The sequence below is a fragment of the Microtus pennsylvanicus genome, chromosome 3 (genome assembly GCF_037038515.1).
Source record: "Microtus pennsylvanicus isolate mMicPen1 chromosome 3, mMicPen1.hap1, whole genome shotgun sequence".
Taxonomy (NCBI): domain Eukaryota; kingdom Metazoa; phylum Chordata; class Mammalia; order Rodentia; family Cricetidae; genus Microtus; species Microtus pennsylvanicus.
The window spans coordinates 1,338,902-1,366,445 of NC_134581.1; the positions used below are offsets into that span (position 1 = coordinate 1,338,902).

At 43.5% G+C, this 27,544-nt stretch overlaps 4 protein-coding genes across 6 annotated transcripts in view; 1 reads left to right on the forward strand and 3 right to left on the reverse strand.

Moving 5' to 3' along the window:
- Kif15 (kinesin family member 15) overlaps positions 1-5,452 on the reverse strand; it is a 54,622-nt gene extending 49,170 nt beyond the window's left edge. For both annotated transcript variants that reach the window (XM_075964063.1, XM_075964064.1), the window contains exons 1-3: positions 5,348-5,452; positions 809-851; positions 169-352 (exon numbers count right to left, since the gene is read on the reverse strand). In XM_075964063.1, coding sequence (XP_075820178.1) covers positions 169-352; positions 809-851; positions 5,348-5,366 — 246 coding nt within the window. In that variant the 5' untranslated portion in view covers positions 5,367-5,452. The remainder of the gene's footprint in view (positions 1-168; positions 353-808; positions 852-5,347) is intronic.
- Positions 5,453-5,499: 47 nt separating this feature from the next.
- Kiaa1143 (KIAA1143 ortholog) lies at positions 5,500-8,664 on the forward strand. The gene is made up of 3 exons (XM_075964068.1): positions 5,500-5,681; positions 7,288-7,432; positions 8,176-8,664. Exons 1-3 carry the CDS (start codon positions 5,574-5,576, stop codon positions 8,388-8,390), a joined length of 468 nt encoding a protein of 155 aa, XP_075820183.1. The 5' UTR covers positions 5,500-5,573; the 3' UTR covers positions 8,391-8,664.
- A 4,524-nt stretch (positions 8,665-13,188) lies between these two features.
- Znf35 (zinc finger protein 35) lies at positions 13,189-21,529 on the reverse strand. 2 transcript variants are annotated; one of them, XM_075964066.1, is made up of 5 exons: positions 21,365-21,509; positions 19,211-19,284; positions 18,787-19,060; positions 17,819-17,960; positions 13,189-14,619 (listed from the first exon to the last, which is right to left on the reverse strand). In XM_075964066.1, exons 3-5 carry the CDS (start codon positions 18,970-18,972, stop codon positions 13,376-13,378), a joined length of 1,572 nt encoding a protein of 523 aa, XP_075820181.1. In that variant the 5' UTR covers positions 18,973-19,060; positions 19,211-19,284; positions 21,365-21,509; the 3' UTR covers positions 13,189-13,375. The 2 variants fall into 2 exon arrangements, with proteins under 2 accessions (XP_075820181.1, XP_075820180.1); XM_075964065.1 differs by lacking the exon at positions 19,211-19,284 and having other exon boundaries at positions 21,365-21,529.
- On the reverse strand, positions 21,242-27,385 carry Znf197 (zinc finger protein 197). The gene is given in 9 exon segments (XM_075967533.1): positions 21,242-21,501; positions 24,007-24,219; positions 24,222-24,252; positions 24,886-24,952; positions 24,954-25,086; positions 25,089-25,261; positions 25,263-25,323; positions 25,326-25,427; positions 27,331-27,385. Coding segments are annotated over 9 exon segments (1,095 nt in total).
- Positions 27,386-27,544: the final 159 nt, after the last annotated feature.

Here is a 27,544-nt window from a genome sequence, read left to right on the forward strand (position 1 = left end):
TGAAGACTAAAGAAGACAACTGCTTAATAAAATTAGATTAAAACATTTATGGAAGTTTGAGCTTTCTTATCTGAAATCTACACAGCTAAAAAGCAACCAGGAATTGAATTCCAACAATCAAAGCCTCATATCTTCCTAATGAAAGGGTAAGTTTCCAATGGCCACTACCTGAGTGGTGTCCATGCCTGCAACATAATCAAACACAAAGGTCTTGGGGTCTGGGTTGGAGTGCAGCCGGAGTGTCGTCGGGGAGAGCACAGACAAGCACAAGCTGTGCTCTCCATCTGAAGGTCCTGGGCCCTCCGCAGGAGGACGGATTCTCACAAAAACTTTGATGGCATCACCTTCATTACTGAGGACCCAAACAGAAGGGAACAGGTGAGTTTGCTGGGGAAAGGAGACTATAAATAAAGAACTGTCACATCACTGCAATGAGTCCAAGTCTTAGGCCTCCGCCACTGAAATTTACTCCTCTTAAATTCTCACCCAGATTTATTTCCCAGCAGATACCCTCACACACCGTTACTGAAAATAAAATCAAAGGCAGCTACTTCAAGGAGCTCAGCATCACTTTTCTGCTATTGCCCGCCTACTAGTACCTATTAATAAGTTATTCCTTCCCAAGGAATCATCACGTCATTCACTCCATATTTTTGTGGGGAACCGGGAAGGCATTAGGAAGCACGCGATTGTCCTCTACTTCCAGCTGGTTGAAGACGAGCTAAATTTTGAACTAAGCATCTCTGACTATACTAAACAGTGATCTACTATACCCTTCATTTTCCTTATCATCAAGACTTTTTCTTACCTTGGCTGGGTGGAATGAGAATTCGTCCCATTTCGTAACTCAGCTAGAAAAAGAAGATAAGAGATCTGTAAGGATAAAAGCACAAGAATAAAACTAAAACTCTTACCTCAGGAATTAGGCCACAACTCCTTGGAGACTGACCTCAGTAACTTAACATGTCTTATGTAGACATCATGGTACTTAAGTCCTAATAAAAAAATGATCCACACTTTAAACTTTCCTAGCTAACAAGACAGTGAGAAGCCTGCATCCCTGCCTATCTATACCAGTCTGGACCCCACACAAATGGCTCATGAGACTAAGTAACTTTCTCCTCAACTACTATAAAACTTCTACCCTCTCTCTGCCCTGGTCTCCCCTCGAAAGCTGGCCTAGGGAACTGACATGCTGTCTTCTTTTTTTGTTTTTTAATAATTTATTTACTTTTATTTCATTTGCATTGGTATTTTGCCTGCATGTATGTCTGTGTGAGGGTGTCAGATCTTGGAGTTAGAGACAGTCGTTAGGTGCCATGTGGGTGCTGGGAATTGAACCTGGGTCCTCTGGAAGAACAGCCAGTGCTCTTAACCTCTGAGCCATCTCTCCAGCCCGTTGTCTTCTTACAGCGTATCTAAAGAACTTCTCTGCATGCTTTTGTGAACTGGGTAAATTCTTTACCATCTGAATCATCATTTTTCATGGCATATAAATGGTTATATGTTATTTCATATAACAAAACCATTAAATATACTATATTTGCATTTATATACTAACTGCAAAGCCTAGGCTGGGTGACCAACAAAGGACAAAAAATTCATTATGGAAATATTTTCTTCAGAAATTGATATTCCTCGACTTTCTCAGATCCCTTATATCCACAACCAAATCTTGGCCTCATTTCTCCTCCCCATGCTATCCCGGTCCATTATACTGGTAACCACATCCAGTCTCATGAGTTTAAATGCTAGGTATATATTGATGATTTTCAAATTAATAATTAATTAGAGACAGAGACTGTTAGTAACAAGAATAAGCTATCAGCCAAGCATTTATAACTAATAATGAGTCTCTGTGTGGTCATTTGGGAGCAGGCTGGTGGGACAGAGGTGACCAGTGGTCCCGATGATAAACTCGACCTATAAATGGCCCCCTACATGGGGTGCCGGATATTGCAATTTCTTTTACTGGCTATTAAAGAATGAAACTCACAGACAAATATTGAAGAATACAATCTAAGACAATCACAAGAGACCGCGAAACACACCACTACCATTTACTTCCCCCACTCAAAAAAAGCACACAACGTTCCAGCCAGCCTACTCTTTTCAGGGGCCTTTCTAGAGCCCATGGGGGTGGGAGGAGCGTGTGGACACACACGCTCTATGATCCATTCCAACCAGCTGAATGTGAACGCCACTTCTCCCACCTGTCGGACCAACATTTGACTCCACTGAATGTCAGAGACAACACAGACAAAATTCCCATACCTTTCTTGGCTCTGTTCAGCTTCGAAGAACCTGTTGTTATTATTACTATCATAACACATATTATTCTTCCACCTTATAAAGCATACTTCAAAGGAGTGCCTGATCCACAGTAACACACAATATCTCTGAATGAATGAGACCAGAACAATAATAAGTTCTACGCATACAAGAACTGAAAGCAAAAGGTTATCACAGAACTTTATTTCTGGAGATTATCCCTCAAATCGACACCTGTGAAGCAGGAAACAGACAAGGCGACCAACCAACCCACCACACCTCTGTTCACAGTTCTCTCAAATGCTGGTGACAAAGAAACAGCATTTCTGTACCTGGAGCAAAAGTGAAAAGAAAGACAGACCAGGACACAAAAGGAAGGCTTTCATGTTTCAAAAGCTGAACTCTGAGACCACGCTTTGGCTTATCCTTATGAATAGAACACAGCCTTTCAATCTGTCAGCCATGTGGAGTAGCAAGGACGCAATGTACTTGTGTTAAGTGACTAGGAAACTGAACAAAAAAAAATCTGCAGCAAGTTCTGAGACACTGGACAACAGGCAGCATAGAAAAGCCATCCTGAGAGGAGGAAACAAAGGCAGCGGGAGAATCCAAGCAGAGCTCGCTGATCTGGCTGAGCTGAGGAGAAATGATTTGGCTTGGGAAAGTAAATGCAGATGGACTCTGTGGGACAGAAGTTCACATAGAGAGCAAGCTCTGGCTCTCCAGAGATCTCCTAAGTACCCAGACATCAACAGGCATGTATGTGCAAGTTTTCAGTAAGTCAAGTGGATCCCAAAAGAAAATTTTTACCCATTCCCAGCCCACCCCCAAAAGCAAAGCTACCTGAACAATGAGATAAAATGAAGAATTTCAGAGAGGAGGCCAGGGGTGCACACCTTAAATCCCGTCGCTCCAGAGGCAGGAGGAGCTCTGAGCTACAGGCCAGTCCGGTTTCTACATCAAGCACCAAACAGCTAGAACAATGCGGAGAGATCCCATCTCGACAAACAAACTGCAGAGAAGTAGGCAGCTATGCACGATTCCCAACTGAAGCCTGACGGGATGTTCTGAGTTCATCTTTCATGTACTCAGCCACTTTGTTGTGCTCCCTCTTGACTCAAGGTTAGCGGAAGTATATAGCCTTATCAGGTCACCATTCTCTGGATACATTTACTGTAAATTTTTTTCAATTTTGAGGTCATTGATGTGGCTGCCTAAAAACATGCTAAAGACTATTCACAGATATTTTATTCATGTTAATCCAACCTAGAAACCCAAATTCAAAGAGAGAGAAAGCCCCTCAAAAACAGAACAAATTGTAATATGCTCACCTAACAGAACACCAGAGAGCAATGAAAAAGACCTAGCTGCCGCTGCCTACCACGAATGCCCACAGACACAAAATTTCACAAAGGTCATTACGAGAAGAAAGAACGTATGTACCAACCACATGAGCTTCAAGAATAGATAGGACTGCTGAGTGGTGATAAGAAGCAGAATACTGGCGAGGGTGAGGGCTTACGGACTACAGGAACAGCTCTATTCTATTCTATGGGAGTGGAGGCAGGAGGATCAGAAGCCCAAGACCATCTCCGGCTTCACACAAATCTTAAGACCAGTCTGGTTTATGTGATATCTGCTTTTAAAAAGGATTATAATAAATACTGTGATGATACAGAAAATAGGATGAGCATTTAAGATCCACAACGTACCCATTCGTATGCTTAAATTCCCGTAACACCAAAAGTGGCAGAGGAAAAAGACGGCTTTAAACTGAGAAAAAAATCACACTGACTTGTTCAGATAACGGTGTAATAGACTTAGAGGTAAACCAAGCAACTAATCAGGAAACAATTACAATTTGACAAAGAGGTACAAACATGAACACTACTGTAAAATTCAAACTACAATTTCACAATTTTCTCAAGCATCTCCTCATTCCACTCTCAAATCTTAAAATCAGCCTTAAAAAAGCGGATGACAGCACCTGTACACAGCAGTTCATGGCCACTCAGAATGCCAGCTCGTGGTCTCCAACCACCCTCCCAAGGGCAGGCACCTCGACACATACACCAAAATTAAAAATAAAAAATTTAAGAAAGACAGCCTACAGAATTCCGCAACACAAGAGGTGGCACTTACATACAGAGGAGTTGGGGGATTAAATCAGTCTCTTCCAAATGAAAAGAGATTGAGAATGTGGATCAGTCTAACCATAAACTGCAGGTCCCTTCTCCATGGTTTTTATCCCAGCCACCATCTAGAGTCCAAAACCACTAACTAGAAAATTCAGAACTAAACAAATCATAAGTCTTTTATTTATTATCTTGAGACAAGCTCTCAATATGAAGGCTGGCCTGAAACAGCCTATTCTCAGTAGCTCGTCCTGCTACACAACTCCGTTTAGCCAGGGTCTTGGCCACGCTATATACTGCTCTCCTAATAGTCTCAGCCTTCTGTTATGGGTGCAACTAGCTAACTGACAATGCTTGCGTGCAAGTGACTTTTGGAAACTCTGTCACACTGTAGCAATTCTCTCACCACAGCGCCTCACGACAAAAGGAAAGATGGCTCTAAGAAACCCTTTCACATAACTTACTATTGTATATTACCACAGCTGCTGTATTTTATCATCAGCTTATCTTACAGAGCACAGTTATCTGTCTATAGGGTTCTGTGCTAGGATGCAATTCTGGCCTCATGAATTCAGGAAGTCTTGCCGGATGAAGTGGGAACTACTGTAAACAGATGGGTTGCAATTCGCTTTAAAAATCCCTCCTCTGAGGGCGGGATTCCCTTCCCTTCGAGAAAGTCGGAAACGTGGGAGCATGCAGCAGGTGGAGAGCGCGAGGGTCCGCCCTCGGGACACTGACACAAGAAGAAGCCAGCAGGGACAGAGCAGAGTGAGCAGCCCTGGGAAGGGCGCGCAAGTGAGCAGGGGCTGAACCTGGGCGCCTGCGCTCTGCGTGGAACTCGGGTTCCCCCCGTGCGCGCCGCCGTCACTCCAGCGGGGCGCCCTAGGAGCTGCCGTCCGCTGACACCGGGGTTGGCCAGCGGCCATGAGCTCACGATTTACCTTTGCAGCCAGGGGCCATGGCGACCTCCGCGCAGATTCGCGACCGCCGTGGCCGCTAGGATCCTCCCGCCAAGATGGCCACGGATTTGAATTTGGCGCCGCCCACGCGTCACGCCCCCCAAGGGCGCGGTTGGGTGACGCCAGCGTGCGCAGACGTCAGAAGTGCGCGCGGGCGACGGCGCCTTTGCCCTGCCGGGTGCGGTGGGCGCTTCCCGTCGGAGCCGCCATGAGCAAGCGGAACCTGGTGTCGTACGTGCGGCCCGCCGAGCCCGCCTTCCTGTCCCGCTTCAAGGAACGAGTCGGCTACCAGGAGGGGCCCACCGTCGAGACCAAGGTGAGCCAGCCGGAGTCGCGCCGAGTCGGACCCGCTTGCCCACGCCACTTCCGGCTCTTCGGGTCCCCCCCCCCCACTCGCGACCGGACCAAGCCGGCCGGGCCTCGGACCCCAGGTCTCTCGCTCACAGTGCTGTGTTTGGAGATGACCCCTCAGTAATTTAAGACGGCTTCCCCGTCCTTTTCTTTCTCACTTCCGGATCTCACTTTACGTGAGAAAGATGATGACAGCACCGTTCCCTTTTTCAGAGAAGGAAACGGAGGCCACTTGTTTAAATGATTCGAATCTGAAGTCTTTGGGGGAAACCATCCAGGATTAGAAGCAGAATCTCTGCTGTCGTCCAGGCTGCGTGTCTCAGGATAGGGCGATGAAACAGTACTCATCAAAGGAGTCTGTCCAAAAAAGACCGTAAACACAGTGTCGTTCCTGTTGCCTAGAAGCTATGCACACATCACCTGTGTGTCTTCTAGAGGCTCTTTAGTCTTGAAAGCAACATAAGTAAGGGTTGGCGTGGAACAGCGGCGTGTCCTAGACACAATGAGAGACAAAGGAGGCAGAGGAGTGGAGATGGTCACGGACTGTTAAGTACTCAAGTTTGGAGTCTGGAGGGTGGAGTGGTCTAAGGCAAACTCACGCAGGGTGTTCACATTACAAAATGAAGTACTGGGCAGTAATTTGAAAAATGAGGAGGGCAGTGGTGGCGCACGCCTTTAATCCCAGCACTCGGGAGGCAGAGGCAGGTGAATCTCTATGAGTTCAAGGCTAGTCTGGTCTACAAGAGCGAGTTCCAGGTCAGGCACCCTGTCTCGAAAAAAAAAAAAAGAAAAGAATAAAAAAGATGATTCTATATTTATCTCAGTGTATTATACAAAAACTTTTTTAGTTTAAATATATATGGTGCCTAGCTTTTGAAAAATATGATTTAGCTGACAAAATGCTACATTTGTTACACGTGTACAATGAGACAGGGTACTGCTTGAGAAATTTCAGAACTTAAACAATACGTATAGCATTGTTTATGTATAAAACTTCTTACAGGGGGAGGGGAGGGAAGTGGGAGGAGGGGTAAAGGTGGAAATTTTTAATTAAAAAAATGTCAACATGACATCGGAAAAAAGAAAATCTCATATCATGATCAAAAAAAAACCAATCTTTTACATAATTTGTGTGTCTTTGAAGAGCAGTTGATAAGGTATCTACTAAACTGAAGCGGTTAGGATATTCGATGAGCAGAGGTAGGAGAAAGTAAGTTTTGCCTGTTGTTTTCCTTCCTTTGATGGCTTAACTGGTGAGGCTGAGTTATGTTTGTCTGGAGTTTTGTTTTTTGTCAAATTCAGACAAGACGGAAGTGAAAAATATTGATTATAAACAAAGAACCAGAGTAGTTCTGCACTCCCTTGAGTGGGCTGGATAGAAGTGAGTGCCGCTGGGCATGCCAGGGTGACTGGTAGGTGGGCTGTGTTCTGTGTGGCAAGTTAGGCTCTTTGGAGTTAATTCACTTTATATTCATTTCATGGATACCCATTTCACTTTAATAATTATTGTCACAGTGGCAGTGGTTATGTTAAAGGTCAGCAACCTACACATTACACTTGATTTTCTGTAGAAAATCCAGCCTCAGCTCCCAGATGATGATGAGGACCGCAGTGACAAAGAAGATGAGCAGCCTCAAGTAGTGGTTTTAAAAAAGGGAGACCTAACAGCTGAAGAAGTCATGAAAATTAAAGCAGAAATAAAGGCTGCCAAAGCAGGTAATATCCAAAAGTTATCTGATTTTTTTTTTGGCACTTTAATGACATAAAATAGGGTTGTTGTTTTTTTTATTTCAATTGAATAGGATGATTTGTTTGAAGAATGTGGCCTTTGTTTCAAGCATTGGCTATGGTGCCAGATGTGTAACCTTGGGCAAGTTCCCCACCAGTGAAATAGAGACAATGGTCCTGCCTTAGTGTACTGTTTAAAGTAGCCATTTAACAACATAGGTCAACCAGTCAGCAAGATTTGTGTAATTCATTAGTGCTGAAGTGTAGTTGTTATGTAGTACACTTATATTGTTCCTAAACAGGTGTCACATTGTTTTAGGGAGAAATATTGTTCCAAACACATTTCAGAATACACCCTGAGGACCTGGAAAACAGCTCGGTGGTAGATTGCCTTCTTAGCATACAAGACCCTAAGTTCGGGTGTCACCCTAATCTTTTCTGTCATCAGCTGGGGACTAATAATATTATGGGACATGTTAGTGACGTTTTACTGAGTGGTGGCTTATGTTGGGTACGGTATAACCAGAAGCAGTAGAGCAGACTGAATTAAGTCAAGGGCGTCCTTAAGTACACTGTGGCTTTCTTCTTAAGTACAATGTATGGCTTTCTTAAGTGCACTGCATGGCTTTCTCCTTAAGTACACTGTACGGCTTTCTTGCCAATTGACTCTTGGTTAGCAGCTAAATAATGAGAAGAAACTTCTCCAGCTTTTCTTTTCTTTTTTGTCACAGAGGAAGATCCACCTCCAGCTGATGGGAGAATCGTGTATCGAAAACCGGTTAAGCGTTCCTCGGATGAAAAGTGTTCAGGTTTGACAGCAAGCTCCAAGAGAAAGAAAACAAATGAAGACGGCGTGGATAGGCAGGGCCCAGTTAGAAAGAACTCACAGAAGCAAATAAGAAATAGTAGTCTCCTTTCTTTTGACAATGAAGATGAAAATGAGTAAGTATAAACATGTGGACTTGGTTTCCTTTGAAAGCAATGAGGTATTTTTTAAAACATTAATTTTCATATGTCTTAAAATGACATTTTCCCCAAGTACTTCAGGTTCATTGCAGAAAGCCTCAAAAACACAGAAGACAAACTTGAAATAAAACCCATCCAGTAATGCCCCTTTACTGGAAATGTTAGACATTCACCACTGTTAACATTTTATTACCTCCCATCTGTGGGTATGTATATATGTAAATTATATTTTAAATAAAACTGAGATTGTCGTATATGTTGTGTCCTGCTTCTTACTTATAATTACAGCATTAGAATTTTGTTGCATATTTTAAAAATCTAACATTAATAGCTCATAAAGAATGTTATACTAGCCGGGCGGTGGTGGCGCATGCCTTTAATCCCAGCACTCGGGAGGCAGAGGCAGGCGGATCTCTGGGAGTTCGAGGCCAGCCTGGTCTACAAGAGCTAGTTTCGGGACAGGCACCAAAGCTACAGAGAAACCCTGTCTCGAAAAAAACCAAAAAAAAAAAAAAAAGAATGTTATAATAAATAGATGTCTTAATCACTGTGCTGTTGATATAAAGAGACACCATACCCAAGGCAACTATTATAAAAGAAAGCATTTAATTGAGGGCTTGCTTGTAGTTTGAGCTTAGTCATCCTGGCAGGAAGCATGGTGGCAAGATAGACATGAGGCTGAAGAAGTCCTGAAGGTACATCCTGAACCACAAGGGGTGATGGGGGAGGGGTGGGACAACTCTGAGAGAGACAGACTGGCGTGGGCTTTTTTTGTTTTTTGAAACAGGGTTTGTCTGAGTAGCTCTGACTGTCCTGGAACTTTGTAGACCAAGCTGGTCTCAGACTCAGAGATCTGTCTGCCTCTGCCTCCCAAACGCTGGGATTAAAGGTGTGCTACACCATGGCCCACTGGCATGGGCTTTTGAAACCTTAAAACCCACCCCCAGTGACACACTTCCTCCAATAAAGTCCTATCTCCTAATCTTTGTGATCCTTTCAAGTTATTTCCTGGTGATTGAGCACTCAAATATATGAGCCTTTTTTGTGATTTTTTTCATTAGTAAAACCCTACTTTAGATGAAGGCATGGATATGTGCCTGGCTGAAAATACCTTCCCAAGCCAGGAGTCCCAGCTCCAGAAATGGTCCAACATGCACACGAGGAATTTCAAGGCCCACCTGGTCTAGTGAGTTCCAGGCAAGCCAGGGTAACACAGCGAGACACAAGCCTTATATAAAGAAGTGCTACTAAAGGGAATAACAGTCTGCATTTTGTGGTATCTTTTGAGGGGTTGGCTTTTTTCAAGACTGGGTTTCTCTGTGTAGTCCTGGAACTCACCCTGTAAACTAGGCTGACCTTGAGCTCAGAGATCTGTAAATCCTAAATGCTGGGATTAAAAGTGTGGCCCACCATTCCCAGCTCAGGATGAATTTCTTTCAGTGTGGCAGAAGATTAGTGGTAGAATGTGGAGCCAAAGAACACTGAAGACAACTAAGATGGGTGTTGGCCTGGTCAAGGGATCCACCTTATTACAGGAAGGAAAGGTCAGACTAAATTTCCATTCTTAGCTGGATGGGATGATGTATGCCTGGACGCCAGGGACTCCGGTGGCTGAGTAGGGAGATTTATCGCAGTTGAAGGCTAGACTGACACAGGGATTACCAGATCACCCTAAACTACACAGGAATATCCCATCATAAGACAAACAAGCAAACTAGCACATAAAACCCACTTTATAATAGTCTTGAGATGCTAGGGTGGAAATCTTAGTGTTAAAATGTTGTAATCTTTTTGTACAGTCTGAAGATGAGTCACTCAGACTAGTTAATAAGAGGCTGAATGGCCAATAGCTTAGTCTTGTTTCTAACTAGCTCTTAGAATTTAAATTAACCCATTCCTATTAATTTATGTGCTGCCACATGGCTCGTGGCTTGTTACCTCATCTCCTGGATGTCATGCTTCCTCTGTGTCTTCTGACTTCACCCTTCTTTCCAGCATCCTCTCTGCCCCGAAAATCCTGCCTAGGTATTGGCCATTCAGCTTTTTATTAAACCAATCCAAGTGACACATCTTCAGAGTGTTCCAAAACATTTCCCTTTTTGTCCAAAGAAAAAGGAAAGGTTTTTAACTCTAACACAGTAAAGCTGTGAACAATGAGAACAGTTATCAGGTACTGTCTACATAGACAGGAAAGGTATTAACTTACCCTATCTTGGGGAGTCTAAAGTTTTGTACCTAGTTCACTTTCTATCCTAACTTGTATTACCAACCCAAAACTGATTTTGTTTTTGGACCTCAAAACATTTTCTTTTACATTTCTTAAGTTTCTTTTCTGAAGCTGGAGATAAAGGTGACTGAGCCAAATGTAGGTGCTGGGATCTAAACCTAGGTCCTGCACAACAGCATTAAGTGAGTGGTTTCTCTAGCTCCACTTTCTTTTCCTCCCCCAAGACAGGGTTCTCTGTGTAGCCCTGGCTGTCCTGGAACTCACCCTGTAGACTATGCTGGCCTCGAACTCAGAGATTCGTCTGCCTCTGTTGAGATTAAAGGTATGCACCAGCACCACCGGACTCCAGCCCCACTTGTAATTGAATCTAAGGTTCCCAGGCTTGCAGACAGCACTTTACCAACTAAGCCATCTCTCTCTGCAGCCTCCACCTGGCTTTACTCTGAAAGCTAAGCTAATCGCCAGGCCTGGCAGAAAGTTCTTTCATATCCCAGCAACTGTGGAAATGGGATCTTGGCAGGTTTTTTGTTGTTGTTTTGAGACAGGGTCTCTCTGTAGCTTTGGATCCTGACCTGGAACTAGCTCTTGGAGACCAGGCTGGCCTTGAATTCACAGGAATCCGCCTGCCTCTGCCTCCCAAGTGCTGATCTTGGCGTTTTCAACCACTTTCCCCAGAACTAGCCAAGGGAGAGGGCCATGACCCAATGGAACAGTAATACCCATGCCAGTTTTGACAAGGACGGCCCTTCTTCCCTACTAAACACTAAGGAAAACAGACTATGACTTGAGGGCAGTAACTGAACTGGGAAGAGTTGTTATTAGCTGGACAGTGAACAGATAGGAATTCACTAGCTCATGTGATTTGGTCAGGATCAAAGAAAGGTCCTGAACCTGGAGTTTCTAAAAAACTCAGATTTGGAATTAAAATACAAGCTGAAATAGAAAGTCACACTACAAACATAAAAATGTTATGTAAAACTTGGTAAAGTAAATTAGGTCATCTAGTGCGGCCGATGAAAGTCATTTTACTGAGCACTTGTCATCTGTCGCCTCTAATGACATCCATTTTGGCGTACAGGCTTTATCTGACTACAATCTTATAATTTTGACTGTACATTTTAATTTCTTCCAGAGTATAAAAAAATTCTGAGGTCCTGACAATAGAAAATTTGAAAGTAACCTAGATTATCATAACCCCTTGACTTTACTTTTAGTCTAGGTAACTATGTATTAGAAGTATCTCTGTATCTTTTCTTAACATAGGGATTTCTACAGCCACAACACAATCATGCATAACAAACCAACATAAGTACATGTTATGAAGTCAAGGCACTAAGGGTCTTAATAGTTGCCAGGCGGTGGTGGTGCACACCTTTAATCCCAGCACTCAAGAGGCAGAGGCAGGTGGATCTCTGTGAGTTCAAGGCCAGCCTCTACAGGGGCTAGTTCCAGGACAGGAACCAAAGCTACAGAGAAGAAACCCTGTCTCAAAAAAAAAAAAAGTTTGAATATTTACAAATACCAGCTGTCACCTCATTTCAGGAGAACACTTTCTTTTCTCAGTGCTGTGGAACACAACCAAGGTCTGCACACATGCTAGGCAAGTGCTCCATCCATGAGCTCTAGTTCCAGCCAGTTTCTTCATCTGAGTCTTCACTTTCAAATAATCTTTGAAGTCCTCAAAGACTAAATTAAAATCATAGGAATCCCACTGTGCCTCCTGTTTTGTAGTTCTCAAAACTGGAATTTTCTACTTTTTCTAAATACCATCCTGAATGTGAGAATGAAACCCACTGAAACTTGCTCAGCCTGGGGAGGAGATCAGAGACAACCTGGGCATGTCTCTCAACAAGCAGTACTGACTCCTTACTGGGGAATGAATGTTAGCAGCACCTCACCCAAATGAGTATTATAGGAATTTTAGGGACGGTCCTCAATCTTAGTAAATCAAAGTAGCTGGAATTCGCTGTCTCCATCAGCCCCTGACCACCTGGCCATTTAGGACAGACATGTCAGAGGTGCCCAGAGCTTTGCAATGTTAGGTCTGGGAGGTACAGACAGTAAGGCTGTTTTCTACTTCCTGTCACTTCAAAGGAACGGGTTGTTAAGGGCTTGGGCCTGGTTTCTTTTCTTTCTTTTTTTTAAAACTTCAGGAATGGGAAAGTGTATAAATGTTTACAGTGGAGTTGCCGAGTGCTATGTCAGGTGATAACTCGTTGCTTCACTCAATACTAGACAGATATAAAGTTCAAAGCTCGAGAATTCAGCCAGGACAACTTGCTTATTGCTCAATTGATTCATCATTTTAAAAAAGGAGTACTGAGCAACAACCTTTCCCTGAACAATCTCATTCTATATATGCTCATCAGGACCCATTTCTATAAAAGCCACACCCATCTGTTCCCACACCACCCACAATGCTTGATTTCATCTGACCTCAGCTTAGCAGGATTGGGACCAGTGAGTACAGGCACAGAGAAAAAAACAGACCCACATTCCATTTCAGGAAGCATGACTGCTTAGGGTACAGTTAAAACGAAGTCCTTGGCTCTTAGATGTTTAAGTTTTATTTTCTTTAAATTAGCCTCTGAAATGCTTGTGTTTACTTTCCCTTCCAGAAAAATAACTTTAAAGGGTATAGGCTTTGTTTTAACAAAGGAAGAATAAAGCTGAACAGAGGTGCCTACTATTAGGAGCAGTAGGCTATGACCAACAGCAGAGAAACATCCTCCTCCTCGCTACTCCACAAGATGGGTTCTGTGGTGTCGCATGAGGTGCGAGTTAGAAATGAAAGCTGCGCCACACTTGGCGCATTCATAGGGCTTTTCCCCTGTGTGGGTTCGCTGGTGGACAGTGAGGCTCGACCTCTGTCTGAAGGCCTTCCCACATTCGTTACATGTATAAGGTTTCTCCCCATTGTGGATTCTCTGATGAATAAGCAGGTATGAGCTACAAGTGAAGGCCTTCCCACACTCATTACACACATAAGGGAGATCTCCACTGTGAATTCTCTGGTGGACAATAAGGCAAGAGAGTTGACTGAAGGCCTTTCCACATTCACTGCAGTCGTACGGTTTCTCTGCAGTGTGGATTCTCTGATGGACAATGAGGTGAGAGAAACAACTGAAGGCTTTCCCACAGTCTTTACACTCATATGGCTTCTCCCCAGTATGGCTTCGCTGATGCACAATAAGGTTTGCACTCTGGGTAAAGGCTTTGCCACACTCGTTACAGGCGAAAGGCTTCTCTCCAGTGTGGATCCTCTGATGGACAATCAGGTTGGAGCTTCTAGTGAATGTCTTCCCACATTCGTTGCATTCGTAGCATTTCTCGGTTATATGGACCTTCTGGTGCCGAGCAAGCTGCGAGCTGTAACTGAAGGCTTTCTCACATTCACCACACTTAAAGGTTTTTTCTAAGGAGTGGATTTTCTGATGTACAGTCAGATTTGAGCTCTGAGTGAAAGCCTTCCCACATTTTGCACAAACATAAGGTTTCTGCCCAGTGTGGATCCTCTGGTGCACAACAAGGTTTGCACTCTGGATGAAGGCCTTCCCACACTCGTGGCACTCAAAAGGTTTCTCCCCAGTGTGGATTCGCTGGTGCACAACAAGATTTGCACTCTGACTAAAGCCTTTCCCACACTCACTACATGTAAAAGGCTTCGGCCCAGGCTGTATTTTCTGACTTTTGGCTGGGTCAGAGCTAAGGCAGTATTTCCTCCTCGACTTAGATTTCTGGTCTTCATCCTCTCGGAAGCTCTCAGACAATGGAGAGTCTTTCACTGTTACTTTTCTTAGATCTTGTTTTTCCCTCTTTATTTTCCGTCTTTTTAACACATTTCCCTTTTCATAAGATTCTCCTAGCTCAGGTCCTTGAAGGTCACCTTTCTGGATTCTTCCTAAAACCACAGGGGGCTCTTCTGCTTCACCACAAATCTCTGTTTTAGGAACCAATAGCTGTAGGTTCTTGGCTTCAATACCTGTACCAGGAAACAGAAATGAAAATGTTAGATTCCTCTGGCCTAGAAAAAGAACAGGCATCAAGATCGGAATAAAGAACTCCACCTTTGCAAACTGACCTCATGAAAGAAGGAAATAAATACCACACCCTCTGTACCCTTCTATGCACTTACCTTCCCCAGATTCTGTTACGTTCCAGTATGAGTGTCACCTAAAAGGTCAGGGGCTGAATGACTAGCCCCTAGCTAGTGGTGTTTTTCAGGAAGTTATGAACACTTGAGGCCCTGGTCCCTGCTTATCATAAAGTAAACAAACTCATCTTCTACTGTTATCTGTTATTATAAGCTAAAAGAAACCTTCCCTCCTTATATCAGTCGGCAACAACAGACTCTTAGCCCAGAGTAACAGGCCCAAGCTCTAGACAAGACTCCTGGTAACCTGAAGACCAGTTATAAAGGATACCAGTTCTGCCTCAACTTTTTTTCTTGACCTGCTAGCATGGATTAGCAAACTGACCAGTTAATTATGGAAAATCCCTATCCATAAACAAAAGGCCACAAATTTAGGCTTTTTTGTGTGCGCAAATGCTAGACAGACAGCAAAGGAAGGATAAAATCTGGGCATGGTAACATACACCTGTAATCCCAGCACTTGGGTAACAGAGGAAGGAAGGTTGCTGTTGATTGAGTCTGAGCCCAGCCTCGACCACAGCAAGTTGAAGGACAGTCAGGGTTAAAAGACAGACTGGCTCAGAAGTTAAGAACACTACGTTTCCAAAGGTCTTAGGACTTACAATGCCAAGCAAACATTCTATCACCAAACTACAATCAGACCCCACAAAGTTTTTATAACAATATCTTTCTTCATTTTACTTTTTTCTTCTTGGTGCAGAGGATTAAATATAAATCCTCACATTTGTAAACCTACATTTTGAACTGTAAATGTAACCATTTCAAAGTCCTTGCTACCCAACCCTGTACCCATGAGAAAGTGGAAGGGCAGAACTGACTCCACAAATCTTCCTCTAACCTCTGACCTCTGTGGTGTGGGTGTGAACACACATGCACACCGAGTAAATAAAATTTAATCAGAAAAAGACCTCACGTGGGCATGACAGTACATACCTGTGATCCCAACATCTAGGAGGTAGAAACATGAAGTTCCTAAATTCAAGCCAGTCTGGCCTACATGAGACACTGGCTGAAAAAAAAAATACTCAAACCAACAAATAAAAAAAGATTTGAAATCTATGTTGTTGGGCCTCTAAACTGGGTTTTGTACTCTTTAGCTATGAAGCATATAATCCCACCGACCAAAGATCTAAACACATTCCTGACCCTCACTTATGGGTTATTCCTGCACAAACCGGATTCTGCCATAGACAATCAGGACTGATTTCACAGGCCAAGGTGTAGTGGCACAAACCTTTAGTCTCAGGACTTAGGAGGCAGAGGCAGGTGGATCTCTGTGAGTTCAAGGCCAGCCTGGTCTACAGAATGAGTTCCAGGACAGCCAGGGCTATGTAGAGAGACCTTGTCTCAAAACAACAAAAACCAGAACAAATGAGCAAAAATACTAAATGATTTAATTAAGTGAGGTTAACACCCTACTGTTTTCAGTCTGTGATGCTCTTACAATCAGCAAGGCTCAACACCTCATCTGCTTCTTGGATTTTTTTCTTTTATTTCTGTACCTTTGACTTACCCCCCCCACCACCACCACTTCTGTTTGTGTGTATGAGCACACACACCACAGTGTGCATGTGGAGGTCGGAGGACAATGTTAAGAGCTGGTTCTCCCCTGCTACCATGTGATCCCTTGGGAGTGAACTCAGGTCAACAAGCCTGGCAACAACTGCCTTTACCAGTAAGCTATCTGGTAGCCGTGAATTAACTTTTTTTTTTAAATATTTTATTTATTTATTATGCATACAATATTCTGTCTGTATGTCTGCAGGCCAGAAGAGGGCACCAGACCTCATTACAGATGGTTGTGAACCACCATGTGGTTGCTGGGAATTGAACTCAGGACCTTTGGAAGAGCAGGCAATACTCTTAACCACTGAGCCATCTCTCCAGCCCCGTGAATTAACTTTTTAAGCCTTTAAATCACTTATCATATTAATGATCTGTAGTAACACCTCACATACTGTATAGCCCTGGCTGGTCCAGACCAGCTATGTAGACCAGGCTGGCCTCAAACTGAGATCCAACTGCCTCTGCCTCCAGAGTGCTGGGATTAAAGGCCATGATACAAAGATAAAGGTATCTTTTAAGAATTTTTAAATTACATTTATTGGGAGAGGGAAGTAGCATGCCAAAGTGCACGTGTGGAGGTCAAAGATCAACTTTTGGGAGTCAAAATAGTGTTTTTCTTTTCCAATACGTCGGTCTGAGGGATGGAATGAGGTCATCGGGCATCTTTACCTTTTGTGCTGTATCACTAGCCCTAAAGGTATTTTTTTAATAATTTACTTCTTTTTATTTTATGTGCATTGGTGTTTTGCCTGCACGTATATCTGATACACTGAAACTGGACTTGCACATAGTTGTGCGCTGCCGTGTGGGTGCTGGGAATTGAACCCTGGTCCCCTAGAAGAGTAACCAGTGTTATTAACTGCTGAACCATCTCTCCAGCCCAAGGTATTTTTTTTCTTTAAGTATTAAAAAAAAAAAAACCCCAGACATTTAAGACTGAGGATATAATTCAATTTGTAAACTGCTTGCCTAGCACGTACAAAGCCTTGGGTTTAACTTCCAGCACACATGCACCAGGCACATCCGTGTAATCATAGCACTTGGGAAATGAAAGCGGGAGGATTAGAAATTAAAAATTCAAGGTCAATCATGGCTGAATAGTGAGTTTAGGGTCAGGCAGGGGTATGAGACCATTTCAAAAAGAAAAAAGAAAAGAAAAAAAAAAACAAAACAAAAAAGCAGAGTCTACTGTCCTTTACTTGCAATATATAAATATCCATGATGACTCAGGTTTACACGTGCGCAGAGATGTTAAAAGTCCTGAGGAATGAGCATGATTAAACAGTGAAATTTAGAATTTATCTGTTTGCTCTTTAGTTTATATTAAAAAAACAAAAACAAAACCCATCACTCACTGTGGCAACCATATGGGCTGCTCTCTCCACACTGTGTATTTAAGAAGAAAAACCAGACACCCACCCACGCATTTTAATGTGACTGAGATCAGGGAGCTGAACTTTACCTGGCGGGGTTGGGATCCCATGAGGCTCCAGGATCTCACTCTTGGACAGAGTCCCTGGTAATGAGTAGCCCTCAAGGGGTGCAGCAGCAGCCTCCTGTGTTGCTTTTAGGACCAGTGCCATGTCCCAGAACATTTTCTGACCCTAGAAACAAGTGGGCATAGTTTGTTTGAGGGAAATAAAGACTGAAGCATTGTGATACAGCTTTGCAGATGGAACACACTCCTGGAGTCACCAACACTGGGCAGGAGTCTCCCTACCTCCCCAAGACACCTGCGTGAAGAAGTTAGGCTACCACTTTGATTATTTTATTTTATTTTAAGTTTTTCAAGACAGTGTTTCTCTGTGTAGCCCTGGCTGTCCTGGAACTCAGAGAGATCCACCCGCCTCTGCCTCGAGTGCTGGGATTAAAGGTGGGTGACACACACACATCCCGGTCTACCACTTGGATTTTTAACTCACAGAACTCTATAATATACATTCTCATCTGTTAGTGAGCCCTAGCTTAGACAAGTAGAGAGCATGGCTTTAAGAAGCCAGGGTGAGCTGGGCAGTGGTGGTGCACACATTTCATTCCGCTACTCGGGAGGCAGAGCCAGCTTGATCTACAAGTGCTAGTTCCAGGATAGCCAGGGCTGTTACACAGAGAAACCCTGCCCCGAAAACCAAAAACCAACAACGACAACCAAAAACAAACCCAAAAACCTAGGTATTATTCCCCAGAGTCTGTTCTGGTTAGAACAGAATATAACGTGGGTAACAAGATGTTGTAAAGCCCCCCAGGTTCTATGCAGCAATGGTTGTGAACAACAGAATTACAGATCAATCAAAGGGACCATCTCACTGTGCTCCACAGGAATAAAAAGTAAGAACCCTTACCAGGAGAGAAAAAGCCTGCGTTTGGCAGTGGAGTGCCCCTGAAACTATCTGAGCTCCGCATTCTCTTCTTCCCCTCCAGATCACCACTTACCTTTCCCTCCTCTTCAGATACATCAATGCTTAAATAAGGACGGTCCCCTGGGGCCCAGACCTTGACGTTCTCAGAGTCCACTCGTCGACTGGATGTGCTCACATTTTCTCCATCGTCCCCATCCCTTTCCACCTTCACTGGGCCCCAGGAGGCTCGGGCCATGGTCCTCTTCAATTCTGCAGCCATCCTCTCTGTTCAGCGGGGGATGCCCAGCACTGGTCATGCCCCATCTAATCTCCAAGTCGCCAGAGCTTCTGAGTCTCTTCCCAGTTCCCTGCAAAACCAGAAAACACAGTTAACACCAAATATAGCTTTGTTTGGGTAACACTGTGCCCATTGGTTGGTGCTTCCTGCTCTGGCTAGTGGCACGGTAGGACAAAAGCAGTCTGTTCTTCACATTTCAGGGGTACACTCGTGTACACACCTTTAATCCCAGCACTTGGGGAAGCAGAGGCCTTGTCTACATAGGTCATCCCAGGCTGCATAGTGAGATGGTATCTCAAATTAAAAAAAAGAAAGAAAAGGAAAAAAAGGAGGAAGTATTAGTATTTTAACTGTAAAAACTTTAAGAATATAGAAAAATCTTAGGGAAAATCTCCAATCCAGTGATAATAACTTTTTTACTTAGTAGCTTAATTTCTTTACTATGGGGACACTTATTTATTTTCAGAATTAGACTAATTTTTTTTTCCTTTTAGAAATGAGGACCAAACCCAAGGCCTCAAATAGTCTACCACTGAACTATATCCCCAACCCCTAGACTAAAGCTTTAAAGAGGGAACATTACAAAGGTTTTCTAAAGAGAAAAGAATGATTATCTCAAAGGTTATAATTACAAGCATTTCTTTTTTTGGTCTTAAAAAGTATTCATGTTGCCGGGCGATGGTGGCACACGCCTTTAATCCCAGCACTCGGGAGGCAGAGGCAGGTGGATCTCTGTGAGTTCAAGACCAGCCTGGTCTACAGAGCTAGTTCCAGGACAGGCTCCAAAGCCACAGAGAAACCCTGTTTCAAAAAAAAAAACCAAAAAAAAAAAGTATTCATGTTAACATCATTGTTTATCCTTTTTTTTTTTTAAGACAGGGTTTCTCTGTAGCTTTGGAGCCTGTCCTGGAACTAGCACTTGTAGACCAGGCTGGCCTCAAACTCAGAGATCCACCTGCCTCTGCCTCCCGAGCATCACCACTGCCCGGCCTATCTTTATTTTTTAATTGTTGCACAATAACCTATAATTCTCAGTCTTTCTGAAGAGATTATATAAACACATAAAATCAAATGTATTCTATACATATACTTATATAAACAGAGTAATTAGTGACTAGACTGGATGTCGCTAGTCCCCTGTGTGTGTACTTCTGGACCACACTTGGACATAGTTCACCACTCTGTACTGCCTTACAGACCAGGCAATGGTGACACACACCTTTAATCCCAGCAGCCACACTAGTTTGACACAGAAACCAGGCGGTAGTGGTGCACACCTTTAATCCCAGCTCTAGAGAGGAATATAATACGGAGGAGACAGCTCTCAGACACAGTCTCATTCTGGGATTCCTGGAGGCAGGATCGCCATTTTGTACTGAGGTCGAGGTAAGAGTTAGTGACTGGCTGTTTTGCTTTTCTGACCTTCAGGCAAGTTTTATTTACTAAAATACAAATGAAATGCCACTACAGTGCTGGTGGGTTTTGCTGTGGCTTCTGCAGTGCTGAGAAGCCATCCAAAGGCCTGATGCTATTAGACAGACTCTACCGCTGAGGTACACCCTCAGCCACAGCCACTTCTTGACCCAATTACTGTTCCACAACAGCCATAGCGGTCTTCCAATATGTAAAGTAAATAACGCATACACACCTCACTCTGGCGGAGGATTCTACACTTACTTCACCCTACTGTTTACAACCTTTTCTTTAACAAACATGGACTTCACTCCTCAGTTTGCTAACAGTTGTTTCAGTACAAATCACCTTTAGTCCTATGGCGTTATTCCTTTAGAAAGAACTGTGAGGTCACTAGCTCAAAAGCTTTTATGTTTCAAATTGCTTCCTAAAACACCACATAAAGTCAGGCACACAACTACTAATTAACAAGACCTTTTTATCTCGGATAAGTAGACAGGTGTTTTTTTAAAGTCAAATAATCTGACTATTATTTTAGCTGGATATAAGAATATTGGGTTTTTTTTTTTTTGTTTATTTGTTTCTATTCCTCTTTGGTTCTGTTAATAAAAACTCTGCCAATTTTTACCAAATCCACCTTTGCAGCTTTTGAAGTAATCATTCTCATTTTTCCAAAGTTAACTTTATTGTACACACTGAATTTTCAAGGAATACCACGCTTTTCCCCACTGAACCAAATCACAATTCTGGAGGGTTATTCTCCCCGTGGTGTGGGGCTGAGTCCCCCTGGCAGGAAAGCCTTTGAGACTCGTTCCCCTATGTGCACACGCTAAGCTCTCTACTCTGAGTCTTCCGAAGACTCCGTGGGCTTCGCGCCCCCGCAGGCCCGGAGCCACAGCACAGGCCTCCGTCTTCCAGAGCCCGCAGCCCCTCGCCGCCCGGCCGCGGCCCGTCCCACTACCTCGTGGCTCCGCAAGAAGGATGGGTCGGTGCAGGGCGATCCTGCTCCTCTGCCGCCCGGCGACACCCGCTCACCACGGAGGCCCAGCCCGCCAGCGCCAATTTCAGGACTGAGACTACAGAGCCTCTCTGCATTAACTGGGAGAACAATGACCGGACAGGAAGTGCCTCGGGAAGGGCTTCCGGCTCCACGGTCACAGGCCGACCTCTCTAGGAATCTAGGAAGTCGTCCTCCTCTGTGCATTTCCTTAGAGTCCTGAGATTAGGGAGAGCCGGGTATTGGCGGGCAGGGCAGGAGCAATTTTTGCAAGGCGCGCACCTACCCAGAGCTGCCAAACTGTAGAAAATCCTGATAGATTGCAGGAAAAAAAAATTATGGTCAAATTATCAAACAGTACAGAAAAATTGAAGAAATGATGCCGTGAATACCACTATCCTTCATCTGGACAAGACCAAAGCAGTCTGCACTTTTCTTTCTAGGATTTGATAATGACCAAAGGTGATGATTAATTCCTTGTGCCCATTTTTTCTTTCAATCTCCTGCTTAAGCAAAACAAAAACAACTATTTATGAGTGGGTATATACCGTAAAGATTTAAATTAATGAAGTATTTGGTCCTTTCTTTGTAACTGTAAAAGGCAGCCTGCCAGTAAAAGAATACCTTACTTGCTTACTCACTGTTAATCTATAGCAAATTGCTTGGACATGAATGTCCGTGGGTTCCTGGAATAATTCGTTTTTCACCTGTAATATGTAAAATGTTTAATCTTGTAAGGGATACAGAGAACATGCTGGTTTTTTACTTATAGTCATTGTGATCATTCACTTGAAAAACAGAATGTAAACACATTATAATTTTTATACTGCCTGAAAGATTTTGCTGGGGTGTATAAACTGTAAGGGCAAGAATAAAGATAGAATCAAAATGAGTTAGAAGGGAAGCATCAAGAATGAGGGAATTAGAAGGAAAAAAAAACATCAAGAGTAAAGATAGAGTTAGAAGGAAAACATCAAGAATCAGAGAAAGAAATCACCAGGAAAATAAAGAATATATAATATGAAGAAGAATAAAGAAAAGGTCTGAAGGAAACCATCAAGAGAGTGTATGAGTGTTTTCTCCCTTAACTCCCTCAGATAAATAGTTGTAGTACTCACCCCTCTGCTGAAGGCTGGGCTCCAGGCAATACTAACAAAACATTTAACTGAGGTGGTGGCTTACAGTTTCAGAGGTCCAGTCCATTATCACCATGGTGGGAAGCATAGCTCTGTTAAGGGAGACGTGGTGCTGGCTACATCTCATCAGAAGGCAGCAGGAAGTCAACTGTTACATGGAGGGAAGCTTGAGCAAGAGAGACCTCAGAGCCTACTCTGCAGCAACCCACTTCCTCCAACAAGTCACACCTAACAGTATCAGTCCCTTTGGGGCCATTTTCCTTCAAACTGCAGCAGTCACTTCAGTGTGATTGTATTTTATTTTACAAATGACTGCATTTTTCTTTTTTACTGTTCTGGGGTTCTGGTAAACACCTTTACACCAAGGCATATGCCCAGCACTACCTAGATTTTCTGATCTCTCAGTGACTCATATTTACAGCAAAAAGAAATTCTTCCATAGTGTGATTTCTTTTTGTTATAGGTGACGTCTTGAAGTGGCAAGAATTCCTTTGTGGACCCCACACATTAACGGTGTTTTTCATCTGTGTTAACTTTCTGGTGTACAGCAAGTATTTTTCCTTTGTCTAAAAGCTTTGCTATAATCATTACAGCCTTAGGGTTTCTCCCCTGTGTGGATTCTCTGGTGACCAATTAAATTCCTCTCAGAGCTCAAGGATTTCCAGTATTTCTCCCACTCATAAGGTTTGTCCCCAGTGTGCATTCTCCGATGCACCATGAGGTTTTTATTCTGACTAAAATCTTTCCCACGCTCCCCACATTTGTGAAGTTTGTCTCCACTGTGATTTCTTTGATGTACCATAAGCTTTCTACTAGAGGTAAAGACTTTTCTGCATATATAACATTCGTAAGTGTTCTTTACCCATTGTTAATTCTGTTCATTTCTGTTGTAGGCAGAGCCTTTACTGCGCTCATTCCACTCACAGGGTTTCTCCCCAGTGTGGATCCTCTAATGGGCTATCAGGTTTGAGCGGTAACTGAAGATTCCCACAGCCATTGCCCTTGTAGGATTCTGCCCGTGCGAATCCTCTGATGCCCAATGAGGCTTTTCTTCAGAAAGAAGCAATTTCCACACTCATTACCTGCATAGGGCTTTTCACAGCTGTGGGTTCTGTTATGTTTGATGAGGTTCCTGTTTGAACTAAAAGCGTTCCCAGACTTAACTACATTCAAAGGGCTTTTCTCCAGTGTGGATTCTCCGGTGAACAAACATTCCTGAATTATAACTGAAATCCTTCCCATAGTCTTCACTCTTGTGGGTATGGAGTTTCTGATGGCCCGTAAAAGTTTTGCTCATCATAAGGGTTTGCCCATGCTCTCCACGTTCATATGGCTTCTTCCATTGTGGAGTCTCTCACATTCAAGGTTTCTGTTGGAACCAAAGACTTTACCACAGTCTTTGCCTTCATGGAGACTCTCTCCAGTGTGGAGAGCAAAATAAGGCTCTTCTTCAGAATGAGCACTCCCCACATTCACTACAGCCATAGGGCTTTTCTCTATCGTGGAGTCTCTGATGGTCCAAGGGATAAGCACTCTGAGGAAAGGCTTTGCCATAATCGTTGCATTGGAATGTCAGTAAGTTAAGCATTCTTGGAAAACACCTTGCCACATTATCACATTTATACGGTCTCTCCCCAGAATGGTGTCGCAGACACTCCTCACATTTGTAAGGTTTCTCCCCGTGTGGATTCCCTGGTGGTTTAGAAGATAAGCACTCTGGGGCTGGAGAGATGGCTCAGAGGTTAAGAGCATTGCCTGCTCTTCCAGAGGTCCTAAGTCCAATTCCCAGCAACCACATGGTGGCTCACAACCATCTGTAATGAAGTCTGGTGCCCTCTTCTGGCCTGCAGGCATACATGGAGACAGAATGTTGTATATATAATTGATGGAGGAAGGTCATTGGTTAATTAAAAAGAAACTGCTTGGTCCTCATTGGTTAGAAGATAGGTGGGAGGAGTAAACAGAACAGAACGCTGGGAGGAAGAGGAAGTGAGCTCAGACTCCACAGCTCTCCTCTCCGGAGCAGACGCCTCAGAGAGACGCCATGCTCCCTGCTCCCGGGAAAACGCACGCAATGAAGCAAGCCGCCAGGTCAGACATGCTGAATCTTTCCCGGTAAGACCGGTGCTACAGTTTATTAGAGATGGGTTGATCGGGATATCAGAATTAGCCAGTAAGGGCTAGAGCTAGTGGGCCAAGCAGTGTTTAAATGAATACAGTTTGTGTGTTGTTATTTTGGGCATAAGCTAGCCAGGCGCCTGGGGTGTTGGGGATGCAGCCCCGCTGCCCATATTACTACATATAATAAATAAAATCTTTTTAAAAAATTTAAAAAAAAAGAAGATAAGCACCCTGAGAGAATGCTCTCCCACAGTCCTGGTCCTTGGAAAGTCGCTCCCCAGGATGGTTCTGAGAGCATTAGAAGGCTTGAGCGCCCAACAGAGTCTTGTCCACACTCCCTCCTTACATGTATGAGATTTCTATCAGTATGGATTCTCTGATGGTTCATAAGATGGGGGATTTTACTAAAATGTTTACAACATATATCACGTTATAAAACTTCTTTCCTTCAGTACCTATGAAACGTTCACAAGTAGTTGAATCCAAGGTCAAGCTTTCTTCAAATTCCCACCGTGTCTGGCCTCGTTTTTCTGGTAGAGTCCTTTTCTTCTTCCTCTGTTCACATCCACAAAGGAGCCCCTTCTTTACTATATATACTCTTTCCCTGTTCGTTTTCTGACTGACTTGTCAAAACTTGCCATTCATACTCTTCTTCAAAATCAAAGAAATATGTTCTTGGAATCTTTTTGATGTTCCTTTTATATAGTCTGCTCTTCAGAAAATGCTCAGTTTTGACATCACCTCCTCATTCTTGGCAATGGTATCCCATTCTGGTAAAATGAACTATATACAAAGCTATCAAATTGTTATCAATTTTTTCTTGGTTATTCTGGTGCTAGAGATGGAACCCAGGGTTTTGCATTAGCTAAGCAAGTATTATACAACTGAGGCACAGCCTCAGTCCATACTTCCTTTGAGACAGGGTCTCACTATGTAGCTTAAATGGCCTTGAACTTACTGTGTAGGTCAGGATAGCCTCAAAGTCATGAGTTCCCCGTCCGTCTGTCTCATAAGCACTGGAACAACAGGGTAGCACCACCATGACAGTCTGTCTGTCTCTCAGTTTCCCTCTTCCATCTTGTTATGTAGCCCAGCATGGTGCTGAATGCCCAGTTTTCAGGCTTTAGCTTTCCAAAGGCAAATATTATAGGTGTGTGCTATGACACCTCGTTTGAGAACAAAATCATTAAATGACTTAAAAACATGCTACAAGGATACATGCAACATGTGTTAACTTACTCATTTTTGCAGTGCAGGGGTGGAATCCGGGGTTTTGCACATGCTAGGCCAGTGATCTATCAGTGAGCTATTTTTATTTTTGGCTTCTGGAAGAATATACTTTAAAACTGTTTTTATTTATTTTATGTGAATGGGTGTTTTGCCTGCATGCATGTATGTGCACCACATGCCTGACTCTGCCTCCCAAGTGCTGGGATTAAAGGTGTGCACCACCACTGCTCGGCTAATTGTTTGCTTTTAATAAAATAACAAGTCCATCCTTGATACCTGATACCATTGCCCAGACTGAGTTATGGTTCAGACTGCCTGCATACAAATTTTTTCATGAGTGACAGATTAAAGGAAAATAATCAGAGTAAGGTTGAAGTACAAGATACATATGCAAGAGAATGTCATAATGAATTTTTTTACATAATAAATAGGCTGATCTTTAAAAGAAACCCGTAGGGATGGCTCAGTGCTCTTCCAGAGGACATAAGTTTGGTTCTCAACACCCACATCGGATGGCTTACAGATGCCTGCATCTACAGCTTCAAAGGATCCAATGGCCCCTTCTGGCCTCCATTGGCACCTGAACACATGTGGTATATATTCGCACAGACACACATATACACACATTTAGGAAAAAATGAATCTAATAAAAAATATAAGAAACAATACCAAGGTTCCAACCTACAGGCCAAGGATTCAAAGTTTTACCAGAAGCACATATCTCAACTATACACTTGTGTTACAAATCCCCAGTGAGGAGCACAGCGGAGCTCCCACTGAATCTGGAAAACGGCATTCTCTTTTTTTTTACTCTCTCTCTCACCTCTCTCTCTCTCTCTCCCTCCATCCATCCCTCCCTCACCTTCTCCCTTTCCTTCCATCCTTCCTTTTTGGACAGGAGCTCAGGAACCCCTTAAGTATTCCACAATAGTTCAAACCTTTCAGTGAGCTTCCTTCCTCAGTATCCTAAGTGATTTTTTTCCAGACAGGGTTTCTCTGAGTAACAGCTATGGCTGTTCTGAAACCGTCTCTGAAGACCAGGCTGGCCTCAAACTCACAGAGATCCATCCGCCTGCCTCTGCCTCCCGAGTGCTGGAATTAAAGGCCTGCACCACCACAGCCCAACAATCTTGAGTCACCACACTTGGTTTGGAAAGCATCATTCTTTCTGTGCCACTCCCTTTTGCACCCCAGCCCCACATCACTGCTCCAACCAGACTCACAGAAACAACAGATATGCTTTGCTTAGGGCAGTGGTTCTCAGCCTTCCTACTGCTGTGACCTTTAGTACAGTTCCTCATGCTGTGGTGACCTCCAACCATAAAATTATTCCATTGCTACTTCATAACCGTAATTTTGCTACTGTTAGGAATTGTAATGTAAATATCTGATATGCAACCCCTGTTGGGGCCAAGATCCACAGATTGAGAACCGCTGGCTTACGGGAATGCTTGTAACCATCACCTCCAAGGTATGGAACCACACTCAGCATGGCCATCCTCATCCTGGAGGACAGAGAGGAATCTGTGCTTGTGTGAGGATTCTCAACTGGCCTCAAAGACCTTAACCATCAACCCCTAAACCAGCGCATACACTCTGTTCTGAACACAAACCTGCTTTAATTTTCATCAGGCTGCCAGTGTGCCAAGATTAAGGA